This window comes from Lycium ferocissimum, chromosome 1 (assembly GCF_029784015.1).
Source record: "Lycium ferocissimum isolate CSIRO_LF1 chromosome 1, AGI_CSIRO_Lferr_CH_V1, whole genome shotgun sequence".
Classification (NCBI taxonomy): domain Eukaryota; kingdom Viridiplantae; phylum Streptophyta; class Magnoliopsida; order Solanales; family Solanaceae; genus Lycium; species Lycium ferocissimum.
The window spans coordinates 6,175,054-6,195,729 of record NC_081342.1 but is presented as its reverse complement, the minus strand read 5'-3'; the positions used below and the strand labels follow the sequence as shown (position 1 = coordinate 6,195,729).

General features: G+C 33.7%; 2 protein-coding genes across 4 annotated transcripts; one reads left to right on the top strand and one right to left on the bottom strand.

The window, feature by feature from the left end:
- Nucleotides 1–3,631: 3,631 nt before the first annotated feature.
- Nucleotides 3,632–12,703, top strand: LOC132034608 (phosphate transporter PHO1). The gene is made up of 15 exons (XM_059425013.1): nucleotides 3,632–3,974; nucleotides 4,586–4,702; nucleotides 4,988–5,222; nucleotides 6,638–6,995; nucleotides 8,180–8,228; nucleotides 8,373–8,444; nucleotides 9,061–9,190; nucleotides 9,485–9,605; nucleotides 10,574–10,823; nucleotides 10,923–11,027; nucleotides 11,121–11,165; nucleotides 11,457–11,609; nucleotides 11,713–11,994; nucleotides 12,079–12,215; nucleotides 12,297–12,703. The coding sequence occupies exons 1-15, from the start codon at nucleotides 3,750–3,752 to the stop codon at nucleotides 12,385–12,387; spliced, it is 2,370 nt and encodes a 789-aa protein (XP_059280996.1). The 5' UTR covers nucleotides 3,632–3,749; the 3' UTR covers nucleotides 12,388–12,703.
- Nucleotides 12,704–12,834: 131 nt separating this feature from the next.
- Nucleotides 12,835–18,829, bottom strand: LOC132034678 (long-chain-alcohol oxidase FAO1-like). Of its 3 annotated transcripts, none has more exons than XM_059425072.1 (3): nucleotides 18,478–18,829; nucleotides 17,938–18,210; nucleotides 12,835–14,790 (listed from the first exon to the last, which is right to left on the bottom strand). In XM_059425072.1, exons 1-3 carry the CDS (start codon nucleotides 18,682–18,684, stop codon nucleotides 13,045–13,047), a joined length of 2,226 nt encoding a protein of 741 aa, XP_059281055.1. In that variant the 5' UTR covers nucleotides 18,685–18,829; the 3' UTR covers nucleotides 12,835–13,044. The 3 variants fall into 3 exon arrangements, with proteins under 3 accessions (XP_059281055.1, XP_059281155.1, XP_059281102.1); XM_059425172.1 differs by having other exon boundaries at nucleotides 18,635–18,741; XM_059425119.1 differs by lacking the exon at nucleotides 17,938–18,210.
- Between the last annotated feature and the right edge of the window lie 1,847 nt (nucleotides 18,830–20,676).

The window sequence follows — 20,676 nt, the reverse complement described above, 5'->3', positions numbered from 1 at the left end:
CTGATTGAAACCCTGACATCACCTTTCATAAGGGAGGGTAACTCGGATGAAGTTCATCTCAGAACTAAATTACCTTCTAATATTTTTGAAGATATTCTGAAAATTGAAATTCACAAGGGGCAAGAGGACAGGATCAACTGGACAGCTGACACTAGTGGAAGTTTCACTTGCAAATCTGCTGGGAGGATTGTGAGAATTGCTAGACTTGCTTCGATGACTTCTCAGATTATTTGGCACCCAAAAATTATCTTTAAAGTGGCTTTCTTTATGATGACGCTGCTGAGAGAAAGGATCCCTACTGATGAAAAATTAAGAAAATTTAAGGTGCATGGTCTCTCAGTGTGTATATGCTGTAGGATTCAACAGAAGGAGAGTATTCAACATCTCTTTTGTGGAATCAAGTTCAACAAAGGTTCCATTAGAAGTGTAGTAATGCAATGATGGCTGGTCAAAACCAAAAATAGGATTCAAGAGGCCATGTATCAATGCCTTCCTATTGTTATGTGCCGGGTAATCTGGAAGAGCAGATGCAATGCTAGATTTGAGGCACTAAGGTCTGTAATTACAGAGTTGCTGAACAGGTTACAAGATTGATGATTGTCATCCTTAACAAGCAGTTTCCTCGCCTCAACTTCAGAGGCAGCTGTGTTGCTCCCAAACGCACACGCAAGTATACGTGGTCGTACAAGTAATATAGACGGTTAAGTCCAGATATCGATCCCACAGAGACTTAGATTCTACTGTTAAGCTAATTCAAATTCGGATGAAACTATTCAAGAAAGTGAAAATCAAGATGTTTATTGTACTAAACTAAAACTGAAAAGTAAACAATTTGTGATGGGTGTTTTTGTGACTGGGAATATCTTGACAAAGATTGTAAGAATTATCAGATGAGAGAAAGATTTAGGGTCATGGCTTTCGACAATCCAGTTGATCTTCGGACAATTCCACCTATTTTATTTCCTGGGTTACTAGTTGACGGGTTAATTATACTTTATGATATTCTCTCGAACTACTCACAAGCCTGTAGATGTTACTATAACGCCTATATCTCTATGGTCGTCAGAGGTAACAAGAACGCATTTATTTCTCCGTATTCAACTAAGTAGGGCTAAAGGGTGTATCTCTATCCTCAGTAGCGAAACAATTAAATCGAACAAACTCTATTTATTCTTATTACGTATGTGAATTCCCTTTCTCAAGTCCAATTCGCGCACCACAGATAGTGTCTAACTATTGGCCAGATAATCAAACAATTAAGATCGATAATAAATAAGCAACCCAAAATATGGAAAATCAATAGATAATAATTGTCATCAAACCAACTTTCAAGTCTTTCGCCACAACCCTAGAATTAAGAAGTTTAGCTACTCATGATTCGATCATGGACAAAAGAATTCATGACTAATCGAGGGTTGAAAAAGATGAAAAATAAAATAAACCTAGAGAGAGAAAATAGAACGGTGGCTTACAAGTCTTTGAATAATCCCAGCACCCCGTTTTCAGCTAATAAAACGTCTATATATAGTCTAGGGTAAAAACAAAAAATAAGTAAACCTAATCCTAGTCGAACCGGGAAAGCTTGCGCAGAACCCCGATGCGGAAGGATCGCGCAATGTACTGAGGCCTCCCGCTTTCCTTCCGCGATGCGGAAGGAAAGCCTGATGGTAATGCCTGGAGCTGGTTTTGTCCGCTTTCTTCACGCGATGCGGAAGAAAAGCGGACCCTTCAGTTGAATTATTTTCCTTTTAGTTCATCATTTGTGGTCTTCGACGCGTCAGCTCGTCTAATCGTCATATGCTCCAAAATCAATCACTTTAAGCACAGTTTTCCATCGTTTGTCATCATCGTACCTATACACATGAAATATAACGACATAAGTTCAAATACGACGATTGCATCATGAATTAAGCGATAAAAGTCATAAGAGTAGGATGTAAAATGACACAAAACATGATATTTGTGCCAAATATCAACCTGACAGGAGTTGTGCAACAAAATTGATGGAGCTAAACCTACTATAAATACCAAGATCATTAAATGGGAAAAAACTACTGATAACACCCTTCAGCTTAACACTGATGGGTGCTCAAAAGATCATCCTGGAGAGGCTGCTGGTGGAGGGATACTAAGGGATGATTATGGAAATATGAAAATGGCTTTTCACTCCTCCTATGGTAAATGTAGTAACAACATGGCTAAAGGTCAGGTTGTTTTAAATGGTCTTTAATGGTGTGCTAATAATAACTATCACAATGTTATCATAGAGTCTTGACTCTTTGATCATGGTTAATATGATAAATAGTAGAATATGTGGCGAGTTCAGGACATTGTTATGCAACTTAGATAGATCATGGAGACTAGAAATTATTAGACATATCATTGCTTTAGAGAAGCAAATGAAGTTGCTGACTTACTTGCCAACAATGGTGGCATGCAGAAACAAGAGACCTTCTTCGCAGAAGGTTTTCTTTGCCCAGGCAACTGAAAGCTGCTCTGAAGAATGAGCAAGATGACACGAAGAATGAGCAAGATGACACACCTAACTCAGAATCAGAATCTTAAAAGGGGCATTTCAATTTCTTGTCATAACTTTCTGGATTTATATCTGTTTCTTTACCCTTTGGAGGCATATTAGACAAATAGTTTATGAAGTATGTCTTACTGTAGGCAATACTCAAACCTGTAATCATAGCATAGGGCACCAGTTGTACAAGGGTGAAATATTCATCCTCATTCACCCTCGTAGCGGGAAAAGAGAATCTTCTTCCTCTTGTACCTCTTTTGTTAACGGAATGAACTAGTAGGATTCTGCGTAACCACCCACCACTGACGTGACTTAATTAAAAAAAAAAAAATTGCATTCACCTAGCTCCGCCTTTATATACGACCACTTAATTAAATTATCTAAAAAAGAAAACACCTTTTTTATATGTCTTACATTTTCAACATTAACAGTAGGTGCATAACGCTAACATCCTCTTTAAAGCGAGGCTCAAATGACGCGTCGGGATGATCAGGATCATCAAACATGATCTTACTTCATGGATTTGATTAATAAATAAATGCGTCTTTGCTATTAGTTACAGTATCACTTTTGGCACGATGAAAAGTGTTTAATCCTTATAACAATATTAAGAAAGACAAGAAACGAAAATGCATTTCCTTGATACCTTGTGTTATTAGCGGACGACAACTCGATAAAGTGTTAACTACTCACAAACAGGGGTTGATTTAGGGTACGGGTTCACGTAAATCCGATAGTGTTTGTTAAAATCTTATATATGTATTAAGAAATTCTCTGAATATCTATACATATTTGACTGTGAATCAAGTATTATTATATTACTCTGAGATTGCTATAAAAATATATAGACTTCAAATCTTGTATCTGCCTCGACTCTACCCACAAATTAAAACTCAATCACAAAAAGCATTAATCGATTGGATCAGAGTAACATAAACATGTTGAATAAGTCATTCTTTTGATAGTTGATACACTTTTTTTCTGGTGTAAAAAGGTAACCATTATGCTTCTAAGAAATAAATAAGTATAATTAGTATAGCAACAAAAACAAAGCAGCCACTATTTAGTGTCTATTACTATTGACTGTTGTCTCTCTGTAACACCCTCCGTACTCCTCTATATATCTTTGTAAACTTCCTCAACTCCCCTCTCATCCCTAAATTTCCTCCTTCTTCTTCTTTTTTTTTTTTTTCCCTTCTTCTCTTTGGAAAAAAAAAAAACAATGGTGAAGTTCTCTAAAGAACTTGAAGCACAATTGATTCCAGAGTGGAAGGATGCCTTTGTAAATTATTGGCAACTTAAAAAACAAGTTAAAAAAATCATGATTTCAAGAAAACCAAAGCATCATGCTCATGATGGAAACTCTTCTCTTCATGATTTTGGTCGATCCATTTTCGACTCCATTCGTTCTTTCACCCACAAGCTTCATAAACCTGAAGTTTCTCAAGTATGTTTTTTCTTTTTCTTTTTTTCCTTGTTGATATAATTTGTTCAAGTTTTTTGTCCTTTTGTTTGAAAAAGAAAGGGAAAAGTGATGTTATTTTGAGGCAAAAGTTATAAAACTATTCAATTAAAATATAGCCCATGGCTGCACCACCACTATCAATAGTAACAAATGTATATTCTTGCTTTTTGCCACCTTTTCTTCTCCTTCATGAAAATGGTTCTTTCTTTACCTTTTTTGTTTTGCATTTTCATACAATATAGAAAAGATGGTTCTTTAGTTTCTAGTTTCTTTATTAGTCTTCATGTTGAGTTGAATCACCGGAAAATCAAGAAAATATCGTGTTATAATGGATTATTGAGTTGAGGACGCGTGTGATTTAGCATGGAGGCAATAATGAAACGGTTCCTTTTCTTTTCTTGTATCATTTGTATCATGAAATTATCGTGAAGTGTTGAAACAAGTACAACAACCTGAAAAAAAGGAGTCAAAATGAAAATGACAATTTGATTATTATCTTCGAATTAAGATGAAACCAAAGTTATTATTAATAATCTCCATATTTTGGTATTAATATTTTTTTTTTTTTTTTTTTTGTGAAATTGTTTATGTAGGTGAAGAGCATAATTAAAGAAGGAGAAGATGAAGGGGAACAAGAAGAGGAAGAGCAAGAAGAAATTACGTATGAAACTGAAAATGAGCTTGTTCAATTGTTTTCTGAAGAAGATGAGGTAAATATAGAACTTATATATTAGGAAACTCACTACAAAATAACAGAAATTAGCTACGAAATTGAGCGCTAATATGTCACTTAATAGCCTGTACGTAGCTAATTGAATATTTTGACAATTCATCGCTAATCAATCTTAAATAGGATTAGCAACGGATATTTGTTGTTTGGCTAATTCCCGTATTTCTTTTTAGTGAAATTACAAAGTGGGGTATTGAAAATTTTCAACAATTATGTTCATTTTGTGATTTTCAATTTTTTCTTTTTGGTATTTTTGCATGTGTAGGTGAGGCTATTTTTTGAGATGCTTGATGAAGAGCTGAAAAAAGTAAATGACTTTTATAAAACTAAAGAGAGTGAGTTTCTTGAAAGAGGAGATATTCTAAACAAGCAGCTCCAAATATTATTGGACCTCAAGCAAGTTCTCAGTGACCGGCGCCGGAAAACCCTCGGGTCAAGGTCCGGATCCGGGTTTTTCAGCCGGACCCATTCATCATCTGGCCGGAACTCTGATTTTTCCGGTAAGTTTCAAATTTTTCATCCTTTGATTACAATAATTATAAGCATGCCATGTGATTAGTTTGTAAAGTTTATTTTCCCAAATAGAGTTCATGGGATGTTTTTGTAGTTTAAGAGTAGTCTAATTAAACACGTAAAAGTTGAATATTGGTAATATTTTTCAAATTAGCTTGGGTTTAATTTCTAATTTTAACTATGCAGTTAAATATTTCATATATAGTACTCCTGTTTAATTTATTTAAAAAAAAAAAAAACTCTTTCTAGAACCAAAAACAAACGACAGCGAGATCAATATTTGAAAGTCCAACTTTGGGTATAAGAATTTCAGAACAAAAAAGATTCTTCTTATACACTAGTGAATTTATTTAAGATGATTTTTAGAGAATTAAGCAGTGAGCTTACTCTTTGTTTCCATATTTTTGGCTTGGGTGTTAATATTGATAAGCAAAAGTTGCAAAATATAGCTATGGAAAGGAATTTGGAAAGGAAAAAAATAACTTTTGAAAAGGTTATATTAAGAACTTTAACTTGCAAATCAAGATTGATCAGTGTGAATACTTTTGAAAGCATGTATAGTTCCTCCATTTACAGAATCATGGTGGTCCCAAATACAAAGGTTGCATTTTAGTTGTCTTCCAGCAGAGTAATCATTTCTTATTGTTTGATAATGTTGTTATTGGATTCCACAACATTTTTCATATATGTCCACCCTAATATATTCAGACTCTTTAAGATTTTAAACTTGAAAGAGCAAGGAATATGCGAAGAATTTAAGTTATATACGCCTGATTGAATAAAGATATTTACACTATCACTATTGTTCAACCTATTAATAAGATGTTAGTTACATACCAACCTCTATCATTTTACCAATTAAAGCTCATTATAGAAATATATACATGTAATAACCTTATCAACAACTTGTTCGAGTAATTTTTTTTTTCAAGCGTCAGTGCATAAACTTAAACTGAAAAAGTATGTCACAGTTGTTATATCTAGCTAGTTTGTCCAATAATATCAATTCAATTATTTCTATCTGAAGCCTATGTTGCTTGAACTCTTTGAAAATACTTTTGGATATGATGTGCATCAACGGATCCTCCAAAATCAACGCATTTTCTGAGAATCCAATATGGACGCAGCAACTATTTTGAAGAGTCCGAGCAACATAGTCCGAAATAATATAACATTTTTTCTGGGTGGTACGTCGAAAGTACTCCAAGCGAATATTGTGATAGTTATTTATGTATAAAACCTATGCAGCCCGAACTCTTCAAAAATATGCACACATATTAAATCCTCCAAAAGCTATGTAATTTCCGAGGAACCGACATGATTGCATTGCGTCATCATTTTTGGAAAATCTGAGCAACATAATCCGGAAAAAAATGCTAACATTTTCTTTTTTGGTCTGTAGAAACTCCAAGTGAATATTGTGATAGCCCAACAGGGACAGAAACAATATCACAAACAGAAGAAGTGATAGCAGCACTAGAGAAGAATGGGATAAATTTTGTAAATTCAGCAAGCACAAGGGCTAAGACTAAGAAAGGTGGGAAACCAAAAGTGGCCATGAGGATTGATATTCCAGCCACTACACCAACGCGTACTATAGCTGCTGTTACATCTATGCTTTGGGAAGATTTAGTGAACAACCCAAAAAAAGATGGACCTAGAGAATACGTTAACAAGAAGAAAATCCAATGTGCTGAAAAGATGATTAGAAGTGCTTTTGTGGAACTCTACAGAGGCCTTGGCTTACTCAAAACTTACAGGTTTGATATCCAATGTCCGTCGCTAATTTCTGTTTTTTAATTATTTTATTTTTCAAATATAAGTCGTTTACTTTCTGGAGGCAGATTTAGGATTTTAAATCAATATAAGTAGAATATCACTACACGAAAAAATATCTTGCCTTATAGTTGGTAACGTAGTTCATGCATGCAGAATGATGATGATATACCGAATAGAAATAGCGTCATGACAAAATCAAGAATTTCGTTAAAGGTACCATTAAACAAGGGTGTTCAAGATTTACAACATATGCATAAAAAGTAAATATTTGTCGTATACAAATTTAATTTTGAGCTGGCCATGGTAATGGTTGTCGTATAAAAAGTAACATGTATCATTACAGCAGAGAATGCAAACTCTATTATCGTGGTAGCTAGCTACGATGAGTTCCAGGCTACCTTGGAAATAGAGTTTATAAGTTCTATGTACTGATAGGTTAAAAAATTTATACAATTAGGTTATTTAAATTTTTTTATACAATTAGATTATTTAAGAGGTGATTGCATATTGTAAATCTATTAATTAATAATTATTGATTAATATATTAGAATAAAGTGATTACAATTAATTTGGTACTATAACATATTAAATTACACAAATAATAATACATTAAATCTTAATAATACTTAGATTTAACATTGTATCAGATCAAAGTCCTTTAAGAATGTGGCGTAACGTGTTGGTGTTGAAAAAACAAAAACACTTTCCTCTTTTTAGGCCTGTGATGTATTTGCATTTGTTTAGTGTCTGTGTAGTTGAGATTTCGTAATATGATTGATTTATGTCGTGATATTAATTTGACTTATCTAGCAATCATTTTATCATTCAACGACATTGGAAACAAACATGTAACAAACAATAAAGTGCATCTTTTATAAAGGGGGCAAAAACAACAAGAAAATGACAAAAGAAAAAAAAAAGTATTAACAATGAAGATGCATTAAAGGTTTAGCAAATATTTGTGAATTCTTTTTTACTTTTTTTTTTTTTTTTTTTGGTTTTCAATTTATCTATTTTGGGCTAACTATATGTCACCTTTTGATCAAAATGTTTATTTCATAAGCAACATAGCCAAATGCAACGGAAGAAGCTTCATGAACGTAAACGTCTATAATATTTGTTACTTTTGAGTTCTAAAATTTTCAATAACTCTGTTTTTTTCCAGCTCACTAAATATGGTGGCTTTCGTGAAGATACTTAAGAAGTTTGACAAGGTAATGCTTTAAGTATCAATTGAGGATTAGTGTATTTTATATAAGAAAAATGGAAACAATTTAAGCATCGTAATTTTAGCACCTGATCAATAAATGCGTGCGTGAAATATTTTTGTGATATTATTTCTTTTTTTCCTCAAACAGGTAGCTAAGCAGCAAGCATCAGCCAATTACCTTAAACAAGTAAAAAGATCCCATTTCATTAGCTCTGATAAGGTAATTAGTTTTCCATTGATAAATACATTTATCTTTACCTCTATAAAGAATACGGTATTGCTTTGATGTTTCATGTTGTCTTCATGAATATTCTTGAAAGGAAAAAGAATTCTCATACATGTGTGAGATATCATATAGGTGTCATTAATTACTATTAATCTCCATAGCTACTTATATTGCTTGAATCCTTCAAAATCTATGACGCATATGTGTCCATCTGATACGAGGGTGTGGGCCGCGATGAAATCCACATTAAATTTGGTCAACTTAACCCTGAATGCTTTAACTACCTTTATGACCAAGAAGCTAAGATTGATTGGGTAGTTCAATAATTTTAATCAATCGAAATATAAACTTATATATATTGCAATATATATCTATTAGTCAAGAAAAATTCGATTTTTAGATTTGCATGTACCCGTATCGAGTTTTCGCACCCGAGTTCTAGCAACATAGATAGCTAATGCACGCACCAATTCTATCATGAAATGGAAATATATTGTTTTTATAATATTTGTTAGTGTTTAATGAGTTAATGGTTTCTTTGTAAGATGTGGAAAATGCATGTGCTAATGTTACAATATTTTTTATATTTTTTTTTGTTATTGGTGAGAAGGTGGTTAGGCTAATGGATGAAGTGGAGTCCTTATTCACACAGCACTTTGCAAACAGTGACAGGAAAAAGGCAATGAAGTTCTTAAGACCCCAACAGAATAAAGAATCTCATATGGTCACCTTTTTTGTTGGTAATTTCCTCACTCACCACCCACCTCACCCACCCCCTTATTAAAAAAGAATTTAAAAAAAAAAAAAAAAAAAAAAAAAAAAAAACTCAAATACCCTTCCTTATATCCCTCTCTAGATCCATCTATATGCATATGTTAGTGCTAATAAAAGGTAGAAACACAGGTCCACTGAACATGTAAAATACGTTAAGTAACCTGTCACAAGTAGTTAAATTATACTGATATCGTAAAATAAATTTACACGGTCACTGAATATAAATAAAATACTCATAATTTTTGTTGGATATGTTACAGGGCTTTTCACAGGTTGTTTTGTTACGCTATTTAGTGTATACGCAATTTTGGCTCATTTGAGTGGCATGTTTTCTCCTAGAACTGAAGCTGGTTATATTGAAACTGTTTACCCTGTTTTCAGGTACCACTTATTTTTTTTTCCTCACATTAGTCTCATGTTTTTCCCTCTTCCTTCACAAGCTTTATGGATGTCTTTTTCCTCTTAAAGTAGCTCCATTTTTTAATTGGCTATTGTCATTAATTAATATTCTTGCCATACTTCCAAATATACTGTAGTTTGTGACTTGTGAGATCCAATAAAAAGACATGTTATGAAAAATGACTAGAGTGTCTCATATTCTTAGGTAATTTATTCCCTCACAGGGATGATTTATCTGTAACTACCTTATAAGTGGCATTATTGGTAAAAACATTTGGTGTATAAAACCTAAACTCAACAACAACAACATACCCAGTGTATAAAACCTAAACTGGTTCAGTGATATATGAAAGTGATTCGATGAAAACTTGAAAGGGCAGAGGAATTCAAATATTAATGAACATTTGCTTTGAGGTAGACTGTAAGAGAATACTATATGTTTCGACAGAAATCTATACTAGTAATATGGGATAATTTGGTGTTGGTTAAGATTGTTAATATCCTGTATTTTGTGGTACAAGTAGTTATTTTCTCTCAATGATTTTATCATGTAACTGTCTGTAATATGTCGAACTAGTTACCTGGAAAATAAAGCAGGTATAACCGATTAACTTACATTGATATATTACAAAGTCCGTCCATATTACTGCTTCAGTGATAATGCTAAATATGAGTACTGTGTAAGGGATAATTTGGTGCTAAGTCAAGATTGTTAGGATCCTGAACTTTGTGTAACAAATTGTTTTATCTGATCAATGTTTACTTTGTTCCCTTTATATCATGTAACTTCCTCTACTAAGTCATACTAGTTACCAAGAAAATAACATGTTCTATGTAGATAACCCGCTATAACATGTTGAATTGCAGTATTAGTGTAAACCAAGTTAAATATTTTCGAATATTAAAAAGTTCTATGATGCTAAAGATGAGTACTGTGTAATGTTCTGCAGCATGTTTGCATTACTGAGCTTGCATTTATTCATGTATGGATGCAATCTGTTCCTATGGAAGAGCACAAGGATCAATTACAACTTTATATTTGAGTTTCAACCAAAGACAGCTCTCAAATATAGAGATGCTTTCCTCATAGGCACTTGCTTAATGACTTCTGTTGTTGGGGCTCTGGTTGTTCACTTAATCTTACTTTCAAGTGGATTTTCTCCTAGCCAAGTCGATGCAATTCCTGGAATTCTCCTACTGGTTTGTCACCTAAAATTTTGTTTACTAACTTTTATGTTGAATGCATAGCTTTCTATTATTACGAAGTCTTTTGAACTGATTGCCCTTTGCATTTTTCAGATTTTCCTTGCTCTGCTGATATGTCCACTGAACATTTTCTATCGTCCAACGCGCTTCTACTTTCTCAAAGTGATACGTAACATCATCTGCTCTCCATTTTACAAGGTACTTTCAATTCTTGAAAATCATGAAAGTGGTTTCTATAAATAGTTTTTGATGACTTATATTGATCTCTCAAATATAATGTTATTGATGCAGGTGCTCATGGTAGACTTTTTCATGGCTGATCAACTAACAAGCCAGGTAGCTAACTTTTCTATCAAACGTTTTTTTTTTCACATTATTTTCTATTCAGACACAATCTTAAAAGGTAAAAGATGTCAAAAGCTCTCTGCCTGTATGAAAAACAAACTTTCCATATGATGTTTAAGCGTGAATAGAGGTCAAATAAAAAATCCGAGGGGTTGACCCTTTACACAAATAATGACCTCTAGCCTTTATTATAGGAACTATATGGTAATTGAAAGACTACAGAACAAAGTATGAACGTCCAGGATGTTGCATTCTTAACTTAGCTTCTGTTTCTGTCTTTAGATCCCATTGATGAGGCACTTGGAATCATCAGCCTGCTATTTTCTTGCTGGAAGTTTCAAAACTCATGGACTTCCAACCTGTAAGTCCGGAAGGATGTACAGAGAGCTCGCTTATGTTATCTCCTTCGCGCCATATTATTGGCGAGCAATGCAGGTAAATTTAGTAACAGCTAACTCTAGATTAAATTCACTGCTAAAGAAATATTTTCATCTTCCATAGATCAGTTAATTAACTATTGGGTTTGTCATCTATTTAGTGTGCAAGGAGATGGTTCGACGAGTCTGACATAAATCACCTGGCTAACTTGGGAAAGTATGTTTCTGCTATGGTCGCCGCTGGTGCTAGGCTAACCTATGCAAGGCAGCCTGAATCACAGTTATGGTTGGCTATCGTCTTGGTGACTTCAGTCATAGCCACAGTTTATCAATTGTATTGGGATTTTGTTAAGGACTGGGGATTTTTTAACCTAAAATCCAAAAACCTGTTGCTCAGAGATGAACTAATCCTTAAGAATAAGAGCATTTACTATGCTTCAATTGTAAGTCCTTTCTCTTTCAACAGCTTTTTTTGTTACATACAACAATATCATATATCTGAGCAGACTTTAAAATTTCAATCTTAGGCTTTGAATTTGGTCTTGAGAGTAGCTTGGGTGGAGACAGTGATGCATTTCAACGTTAGACTATTTGAATCACGTTTACTTGAGTTTTTCCTTGCCTCATTGGAAGTTATTCGACGTGGTCACTGGAACTTCTACAGGTACACTATAAGTCCAAATTATCAAACAGTTTTGTTTTATAGGAAATGCATATTCCCTTACTATATATTTTGGTTGTTTAGGTTGGAGAATGAACACTTGAACAATGTTGGAAAATTCAGAGCAGTGAAAGCAGTTCCTTTGCCATTCCGCGAAACGGACTCTGATAGTTAGAATACATTTTAGATCTATGTTTGGATATCAAAGACAGGCTTCTCAATAAGAGGAAAGCAGTACTTTCCGCAGCAGCAAATTTGAGGCAGTTATCGCTAATGGTGGGAGTGTAGAATCCGCCATCATTTTGTTGACCATTTAACAATGAACCGAGCCTTGTGGCTCAAGGTGTTGCCAAGAAGAATTGCACTAAGCTAATGTTATTTCCATGCCTGTTTGTATATTTTCTCATTCTTAACTCAATTGTGATCAGAAAATGTATCTCTGAGATCTTATATTATTCTTAGTAAATATCAAAAGTCTTGATTTCCCAGAATACTTTGGTACACTGTTATGATTGTATGTCACTAACACTTTCCGCGCCTTAAATCAATTCTGATCCTTTATCCACATTCAGTATTGCTATAAGCCAACTGCATTTTGGTGTTGTAAGTAGGAACAAAAGAAGAAATTTAACACGAATATTTTATTTTATTGAGATCCTCTTTATCCACTAGGTATACATATCTCACTGGTTAAAAATGAAAACTGTTAACTTAAAATGAAAATTACAAGTGTAGGAACATTCAAAGAAGGACAAGGCATTACAAATTTGTATTGAAACAGAATATATATATATATATATATATATATATATATATATATATAGAGGATCGCTTATCTTGAGAATTTTCCTTCTTTTATCATTTCAGCGATCTTCTTGGAAAGGCAATATGCTGTGGCCTGGATAGTGATCATGGGATTTACACCAACAGCACCTGGCAGAACACTAGCATCACAAACAAATAATCCATCTGCTTCCCAACTCTGCCCGTTCTCATCAACCGCGCTATCTTTTTCACTCGTTCCCATCCTGCAGCTCCCGATCTGATGAGCAGAACTATAAGTTGTAAACTCCTTTACAAGTGACTTTGGCCCCATTGCTGCTGTGACTGTGTCAAGAAAAGCCTCGAGTTCTTTTTCACTTTTTCCCTTACATTTAATTCTCTGGCCATCGCTTTGTTGAGTGCCTACCTCATCAGCTCCTGCTGCTATCAAGATCCTTAAAGCTTGTCTTAGCCCGTGTTTCAAACTTTCTATGTCCATGGCGTCGAAGTTATAGCTTATTCTTCCGTCTGGTCCTACTTTTCCCGATCCTACGTCTTTAACCATTGCAAATAAATGAGCTGTTCTGGAATACTTGAGTAACCTGTTCTTCAAGTCCTCTCCAGATGTCCAAGGACATAAAGCAGCGAATGATCCCGGTCCTAGAATAGGAGATTCTATTATAGCTCTTACATTGGAATCACAACTTCCCACTTTGTGTACTGAGGTAATGATTCCTCCTTCAAATACTTTTCCCTTGAGGTCTGAATAGGATTCCGGAAAGTACCCCCATGCCATTATGACTGGATGAAGATGGAGATTTCGGCCAATGTTCGGATTTTTCAATCCACTAGAGATCATAAGTGGAGGTGTCAAAAGAGAACCACAAGCTGAAATGGTCACTTTTGCCTCAATACATATCTTCTTTATGATATCTTTATTCATACTGGTTGCAATCACTCCTAAGCATTTCTTGTCTGTTTGATTACCATACTTATTCTTTTCTACTATGAATTTCTTGGCTTTGCATCCTGTTATAATCACTGCTCCACAGTCCACAGCATCCACCAGCCAAGTTGTATCAGTTCCTTTTTTCTCACCTCTTCTACAGCCATAGCAGCACGAGCCACAATAGTGATTCTCGGATGAGTTTCGTGGCACGCCTTCAACTTCAAGACCGAGATTTTCACACCCTCTTCGGAGAATCTGATTCTGGAGACCTTCTTGTGTGCAATTTTGAGTCACACCGATTCGTTCACAAACTTTGTCCATAGCCGATACATACTCAGGGCTTTGGAAAATGGGGATTCTTTTATCGTCGCCCCATTCTTGCATAACAGAATCAGGAGTCTTGATGCAAGCTGACCAATTAACGGCGGAGCCACCACCAACCGTTGATCCTGCCAAGATCATAATTTTACCATCCCAAGTTGAGAGTATTCCTCCTGATTCATACAGTTGACCTTGGGAAGGTCCTTCCAAGGAAGAATAGTCTGATTTAATGAAGTAGTTTCCTTTTTCGAGAACGACAACTTTTAGGCCAGAACTTGCAAGAACACTTGCTGCAACACCTCCACCACATCCTGAACCAACAATGACAACATCGCATTGAACTTTGTACATGTCGTTTTTGGTGTCTTCTATGACTTTTAGGCCTTTTTGGACAAGGGACTTGACCATACTTGATTCTGTTTCATATATAGTTTCTACAATTCCCTTCTGTAGAGGTCTCTCATCAGGTGTTTCTGAAGAGTTGTCTTCATTGTCTACTTGATATCCCATGTCATCCCATGCTGGATTTTTAGAATCTTCACCAACCTATGGCAAGAAAAAGGACACTCAATTCAGCATTTTTTAGCTAGTTCATGAGGTTCTTTAGTTAATTTCCTTGAATCAAAGGATACAAATTTGTTGAATGTAAATTAGAAGTACTCACAAAATTTGTCCAAGACAAATAATCGGTCCAATAAATCTACTAATTGATTATCAAAATCTCCCTATAAATGATTGGACTGCATTTGAAAGTAAAATAACTAAACAGAAGAAATGTTACTTAGATTCAACATCAAACACTTGATTTTCTCATCAATATTGGATGTCATAGCAACTGTTCATATTTGAAGATCACATAAATTGTGTGTTGCTCGAACCTTCCAAGAATGTTGTCGTCTTTCATGTCGGATCCTCCAAAATGCATAGCTTTTGGAGGATCCTACACACACCCGACAGTATATTTGAAGAGTCCGAGCAACATAGTGAGTAATAAAGAGAAGCAACCTGGTGCTACTGAAGTACTCTGTGATCAAGAAAACATAAATTAGTTTCATTTTCCATTCAAGATCTTGGAACAGTAAGGACCAAAGTACAAAACCATATCGGAATAATGTACACAAAAAGATGTACATTAAAATCTTGGGACCAAATAATAGATGAGGTGTCCTTTTCTACTGAAAGAAGAAATTGGTCCACAGATAAAATACTTACTACTATTATTCGAGCTATAAACACATAAATAGGGACATTGACAGTAACTGCTAGCATATCAAAATCTCCAAAAAAGCTATCATTTTCAGCCACCTAACTTCTAGAAAACAATTATAAATGATTTTTTCAACAATAAACAGTGGCCAATTAATTCATCTTCAATGGTCACATGTTTTAAATTGCAAATCTGTTTTAAGGGCCAACATAACGTGACTTGATATGAGACTTTTCTGCATTTCATGTGTTTTGTTGGGATTAGCTAGTAAAGAAAAGGATCTTTATCCAAAACTAAATTGGTAGTTTTATTCTTTTGTCAAATTAATTTAATAATGTCAGAATACCCTTTTCTCTGTACAATACATAAATTATGTGCTTCATGCACCTAGTAATTTTCAATTACTAAGGAACTTTCTCTTCTTTTTTCAGAAAGATTGCTTACAATAATTAGGTTTGCAACCTTTTATTGAAAAAATCTTTGAAAATATAAAAAATAAGTAGAATTTAAAGAAGATGATGCTTGTTAATTATCTAATGGTCAGCTTGATGATAGCACAATTTCATACATTGATGTGATCTGATGCATTAAAATATGAAACTTCCTGGTGACCAATTCTTCAAGGACACTCAACTCAATGCTAGCTTTTGGGAAAACAAATGTATAGCCATTTGTTAATTTCCAAGTCAAGAAAGATATTTAATAAGTACTTGCATAATTGTAAAAGGTACCTTGATATCTAACTTACATGTAGGGCTGTTCATGATTTTGGTTAAAACCAAAACCAAACTGAAAATTTAACCAAACCGAATAAAAAAACCGACATTTGGTTTGGTTTGGTTTGATTTGGTTTTAAATTTTAAAAACCGATAATATTTGGTTTGGTTATGGTTATATTAAAAAATAACCGAATAAATAACCGAACCAAACCGATAAATTATATACATAAATTTTATAATTATTTATATGTATAATATTAGTTTTTCATAAATAATTATAAATATTTTATACCTTTTAATCATTAATTTGATTTTTGGTCTACTTATTTCACATGATTGTTTAAGGCCCATATTTTTAAGAATATGTCCAAGCTCATGTCTTTAAGTCTTTTAACTCTTTAAGTGTTAAGTATAAATCTACTAACAGAAGCTCACGTTAGAGTCTAATGTCTTTAACTTAAATTTTTAGCCTTTCTTTGTCAGCCATTTGATTTTAGGTTGTTTCTTCTTTTTTTTCCCGAATTTATACCTTTTTTTTTCTTGTCTGAATAGATTCTTAAACTTAATATTTTTAGATGAAAAGGACAGAGGTTGTAGATTTGGAGGTTAAAGAAGATCTTGAAGAACATCAACATTTCTTTAACTCAAGCACATGGTAATGCCCTAATACTTCTTACGTGGGTAATACTCCTAAAAAGGTAGAAAAGAACAACTAACTTTGTAGTCGAGACCTTAACTTGCAGGGATAATGATAGAAAAACATCTGAAGTTTGGGATCATTACACAAAGTGTTTTTAATAAAATGGGAGAATTGAGGACAAAATGCAAGTATTGCCCCAAAGTTTGGGATCATTACACAAAGTTTTTTTATTTCATATATTTTCATTTTAATTTTAGGTAGTCTTTATGTTTAATTAATATGTGTGTTTGTAACAACAACTAAAAGCTCCTATGCTCTACTTTATTTCCAGGTATGTGTATTAAGATGACAAAAATGGTGCAGCCACTACTTAGTTAGTTTTTAGCTCTATATGTAATAGTTTAGCAACTTTGGGTAACTTGAGTATGACACTATCACTGATAGTGAAAATATTTCTATGATGTATGTTCCACCTTAAACGATAAATAAAAGTTATCGTTTGACCCAAAAAAAAGACATGTCTTTTTCAACTTTTTAATGTTTTCTTGATAAAGTCTCATAGTTCGCTAGTCATAAACCGAAAAATCAACCAAACCGAACAAACCGACAATAACCAAACCGGTGGTTATTATTTTATTTGGTTTGGTTATGGTTTTAGACATTTAAAACCGACTAAATTGGTTTGGTTATGGTTTTAATCAATAACCGACCCAAACCGAACCCTGAACTCCCCTACTTACATGTTGCCCATATCACGAGAACAACTATACTAAAGGAAAATGAAGAAAATACAAAAAAGCCCTTTTGAACTATGTGTCATGTTTAGCATAAAGGTATGTCCTAGTAGTCAACGAACTGAGGTTAAGAACCGTAAGGTGCAAAAATATTGGGTGATTTCTTATCATTTATTGAAACTTTGGTGAACATAGTTACCCGATACCTATACTGTTGGAAGGTAACAGATATCTTGTAAAACTAATTGAGTAGTACAAAAAATTAACACGAACACCACGATTATTTAGAAAAAAAAAAAAAAAAGGAAACTATGTGCCCTGTTTAGACTCAAGAAACAATGAGCAAAGCATTGATGAAAAATTTTAGAGAATTGAAAAAAAAAAAAAAATTACCTGAGTAAAGAAGACATAGAGACACAAGAACTTGATAAACACAATTCCCAATCTAACAGGTGTTAAAAATCTGTTCTTGAACCATTTTTGCAGCACAATTTCTCTTTTCTCCATTGGTATATCAGAGAATTTATTGATGTAAGGCCAACTTTTACTAAAACAAAATAATCCACATAGTAATAATGTCCCAATTCTTGTTGATAGGATTCTTAATAATCCCCTCACCAAGATTCTTGCTTCCCGTAAACAACTTTTAGTTACAATGTCTGCAACCTGCAAATGATCAACAAAAAACGAAAAAAATAAGTTACCCCTTTAAATTACTTCAATTCACCTATAAAAATAAAAGATGGGGTTTTATCAATTTACAGAACTAACCTAAATAGCCGACCACCCAACCGCTTAAACTAAAAATAGTCTCCAGATGTATAATATATGTATAGTATTCGTATAATCAGTGTATAATCTATGTATACTGGCTAAGAAAAGTAAATAGTAAATCCGACCGCCTATTTGCGTAAAGATCACATCTCTTTTTACCTCATCAGGAATTGGATACTGAGAACCAGAAGCTTTATGAAGGTATTGAATTTTATGGCTATTTTTTTCAAGGGAGTTTTGAGGAAGAGGAGGAAGAAGAGTTTCACAAATGCTGGTCAAAGTTTCCATATCTGATGAAGAAAATCCATGACTATACCTTGTCTCTCTTCTTCCACCTCTAAGTAATGGATGAGCCGTTTTCTCCATTCTTCCAATGTTTTATTGTTTGTTTCTTTCTCTTTTTATGATTATTGGTTTTCAATGATTGTTGAAATTTGTAAAGAAAAGTTTTGGTATTTAGAGGGGTGAGATGAGTATCTTTCTTGTCTCTGTCTGCATGAGAAAAGGTGGAGAGCTTTACAATTATCTTAGTACTAGTTAATTTGCCCACGCTTCGCGCAGTCAGACAAATCGTTTTATTAATTTAATTGATTTAAAGAGTTAAGAACTTATATATCTAAAAGTAGTGCATGTGTATAGACAGTAAGAAAGTTACACGAATCAATAGCGAGTCATAGACTCGTTGGACAAAACAATTCCACAATGAAATAATGTTGAAATATTTAATATGATGTTAACCTAAGGAAGTTAACCTGATGCATATAATATATTCGACCCACCAATAACCTCTTTCAAATTGCCTTTAATTCACTATTTAGCGGTGAAATCACAAGTGCCGTTCTGATTTTTTAGACTTTCATACTCCAATCTCCTATTAAATTCCTTAAAATCAGTTGCAAGCAAGGTAAAGGAGGCTCAATATATACTTCAAACCATATAATATGCATAAAAACATATTTAAAGAAAATGAAGAAACATAGGCCTTGACCTTGATGCGCACTAATTATTCGATTTAATTACATAATAAAAACTTAATGTATATGAGTAGAACCAGAGAATATAATAAACTAATTACACCTAATAATATTTTCAGTATAAAGATAATAGATGTTAAGCAATTATAGGGGGAGAGAAAAAGATCAAGCAAGAAGATGAAGAGCTAGTTAATAAATCCAAATTTGAAGAAAACTAATCGCTAAAATTATTTTGTCAAAAGATACTCCACCGCATAGGAAAATGATGAAAAATGAAGCTGCTAAAATTCACCTATTCTATGGTCAAGCCTACAAGTGCCATACTGTAGTAACAATTTGTGAAGTACTGTACTAACCATTGCATGTAATATGAGTGCGTATATCCACCAAACTTTGCAATCTTTATCTTAAACTTTATATTCTCTAAAGGAAAATACCCATATCTTTCAATCAATATTTATTTTCTTCATAGTTACACCAAACATAACAAAATGTGAAATCTAAGATGATAGAAACTGACCAACCACTTCACAAGGGCCTTTCCGACATGCTGAAATCAAAGACACGATTCTTGGGATTCTCAGTTCAAGGTTTTAATGAAAACAATGGAGCAACTCAAGTAGATAGAACAACTACTCGAGGCAAAATTTCTTACGACAATACTCCCTCCGGATAAAAAAGAGTATCCGCTTAGCCCTTTTTTCTTGAGTCAAAAAGAGTGTTCACTTATCAAATCGAGAAAGATTAACCTTATTTTTTTAGATTTGCCCATATTAAGTGCTATGTGATCAAATTCCAATGTCTATTTAATTTGGGGCAGTTTAGTCAAATTAATTTTTTTTTTGTAAGAGTTAGTATGTTGTTAAGGGGTGTGCAAATGATTAAGTGGATACTCTTTTTTAACCGGAGGGAGTATTAGATTAGTACTTTCATAGTAATAACCTACTAAAAAAACTCAAAAATAAAAACAAAGTAATATTGCTTAGTGAAAAAGTAAACGAAATTCTAGTTGTTTCAATACCTGGAATAACAGAGACAGTGCTGAAGGCCTTACGTACGCTTGTCTCTCACATCTTGTAACTTCAAAATAATCATATTGGTGCGAAATAAAAGTTACGTTAAAAATATATCTAAAAATCAAACATGACCGATAACAGTAACGTAGTTTTACAATGTTGTTTCAACCGAATACGGTTTTGTGTAGAAAGATGTTCCCAGACATAAAGAAATTGTCTCTTCAAATTTGCAGCAATATGGTCGACGAAGAAGAACATATTCTTTTAGCAATATGGTCAACGAAGCAGAAGAATAGCCATTTTTTTAGCAATATGGCCGAAGAAGAAGAAGAACATAGTTACAGAGAGATTTTGAATGTTGAGGTAAC

Coding starts and splice junctions, on each gene's coding strand:
- LOC132034608 (XM_059425013.1), top strand. CDS start 3,750: ATGGTGAAGTTCTCTAAAGAACTTGAAGCACAATTGATTCCAGAGTGG. Junction 8,445..9,060: donor ATTTCATTAGCTCTGATAAG/GTAATTAGTTTT, acceptor ATTGGTGAGAAG/GTGGTTAGGCTAATGGATGA. Junction 9,191..9,484: donor TATGGTCACCTTTTTTGTTG/GTAATTTCCTCA, acceptor GATATGTTACAG/GGCTTTTCACAGGTTGTTTT.
- LOC132034678 (XM_059425072.1), bottom strand. CDS start 18,684: ATGGAGAAAACGGCTCATCCATTACTTAGAGGTGGAAGAAGAGAGACA. Junction 18,211..18,477: donor AGTATCCAATTCCTGATGAG/GTAAAAAGAGAT, acceptor GATCATTTGCAG/GTTGCAGACATTGTAACTAA. Junction 14,791..17,937: donor TCTATGTCTTCTTTACTCAG/GTAATTTTTTTT, acceptor TTCTTGCCATAG/GTTGGTGAAGATTCTAAAAA.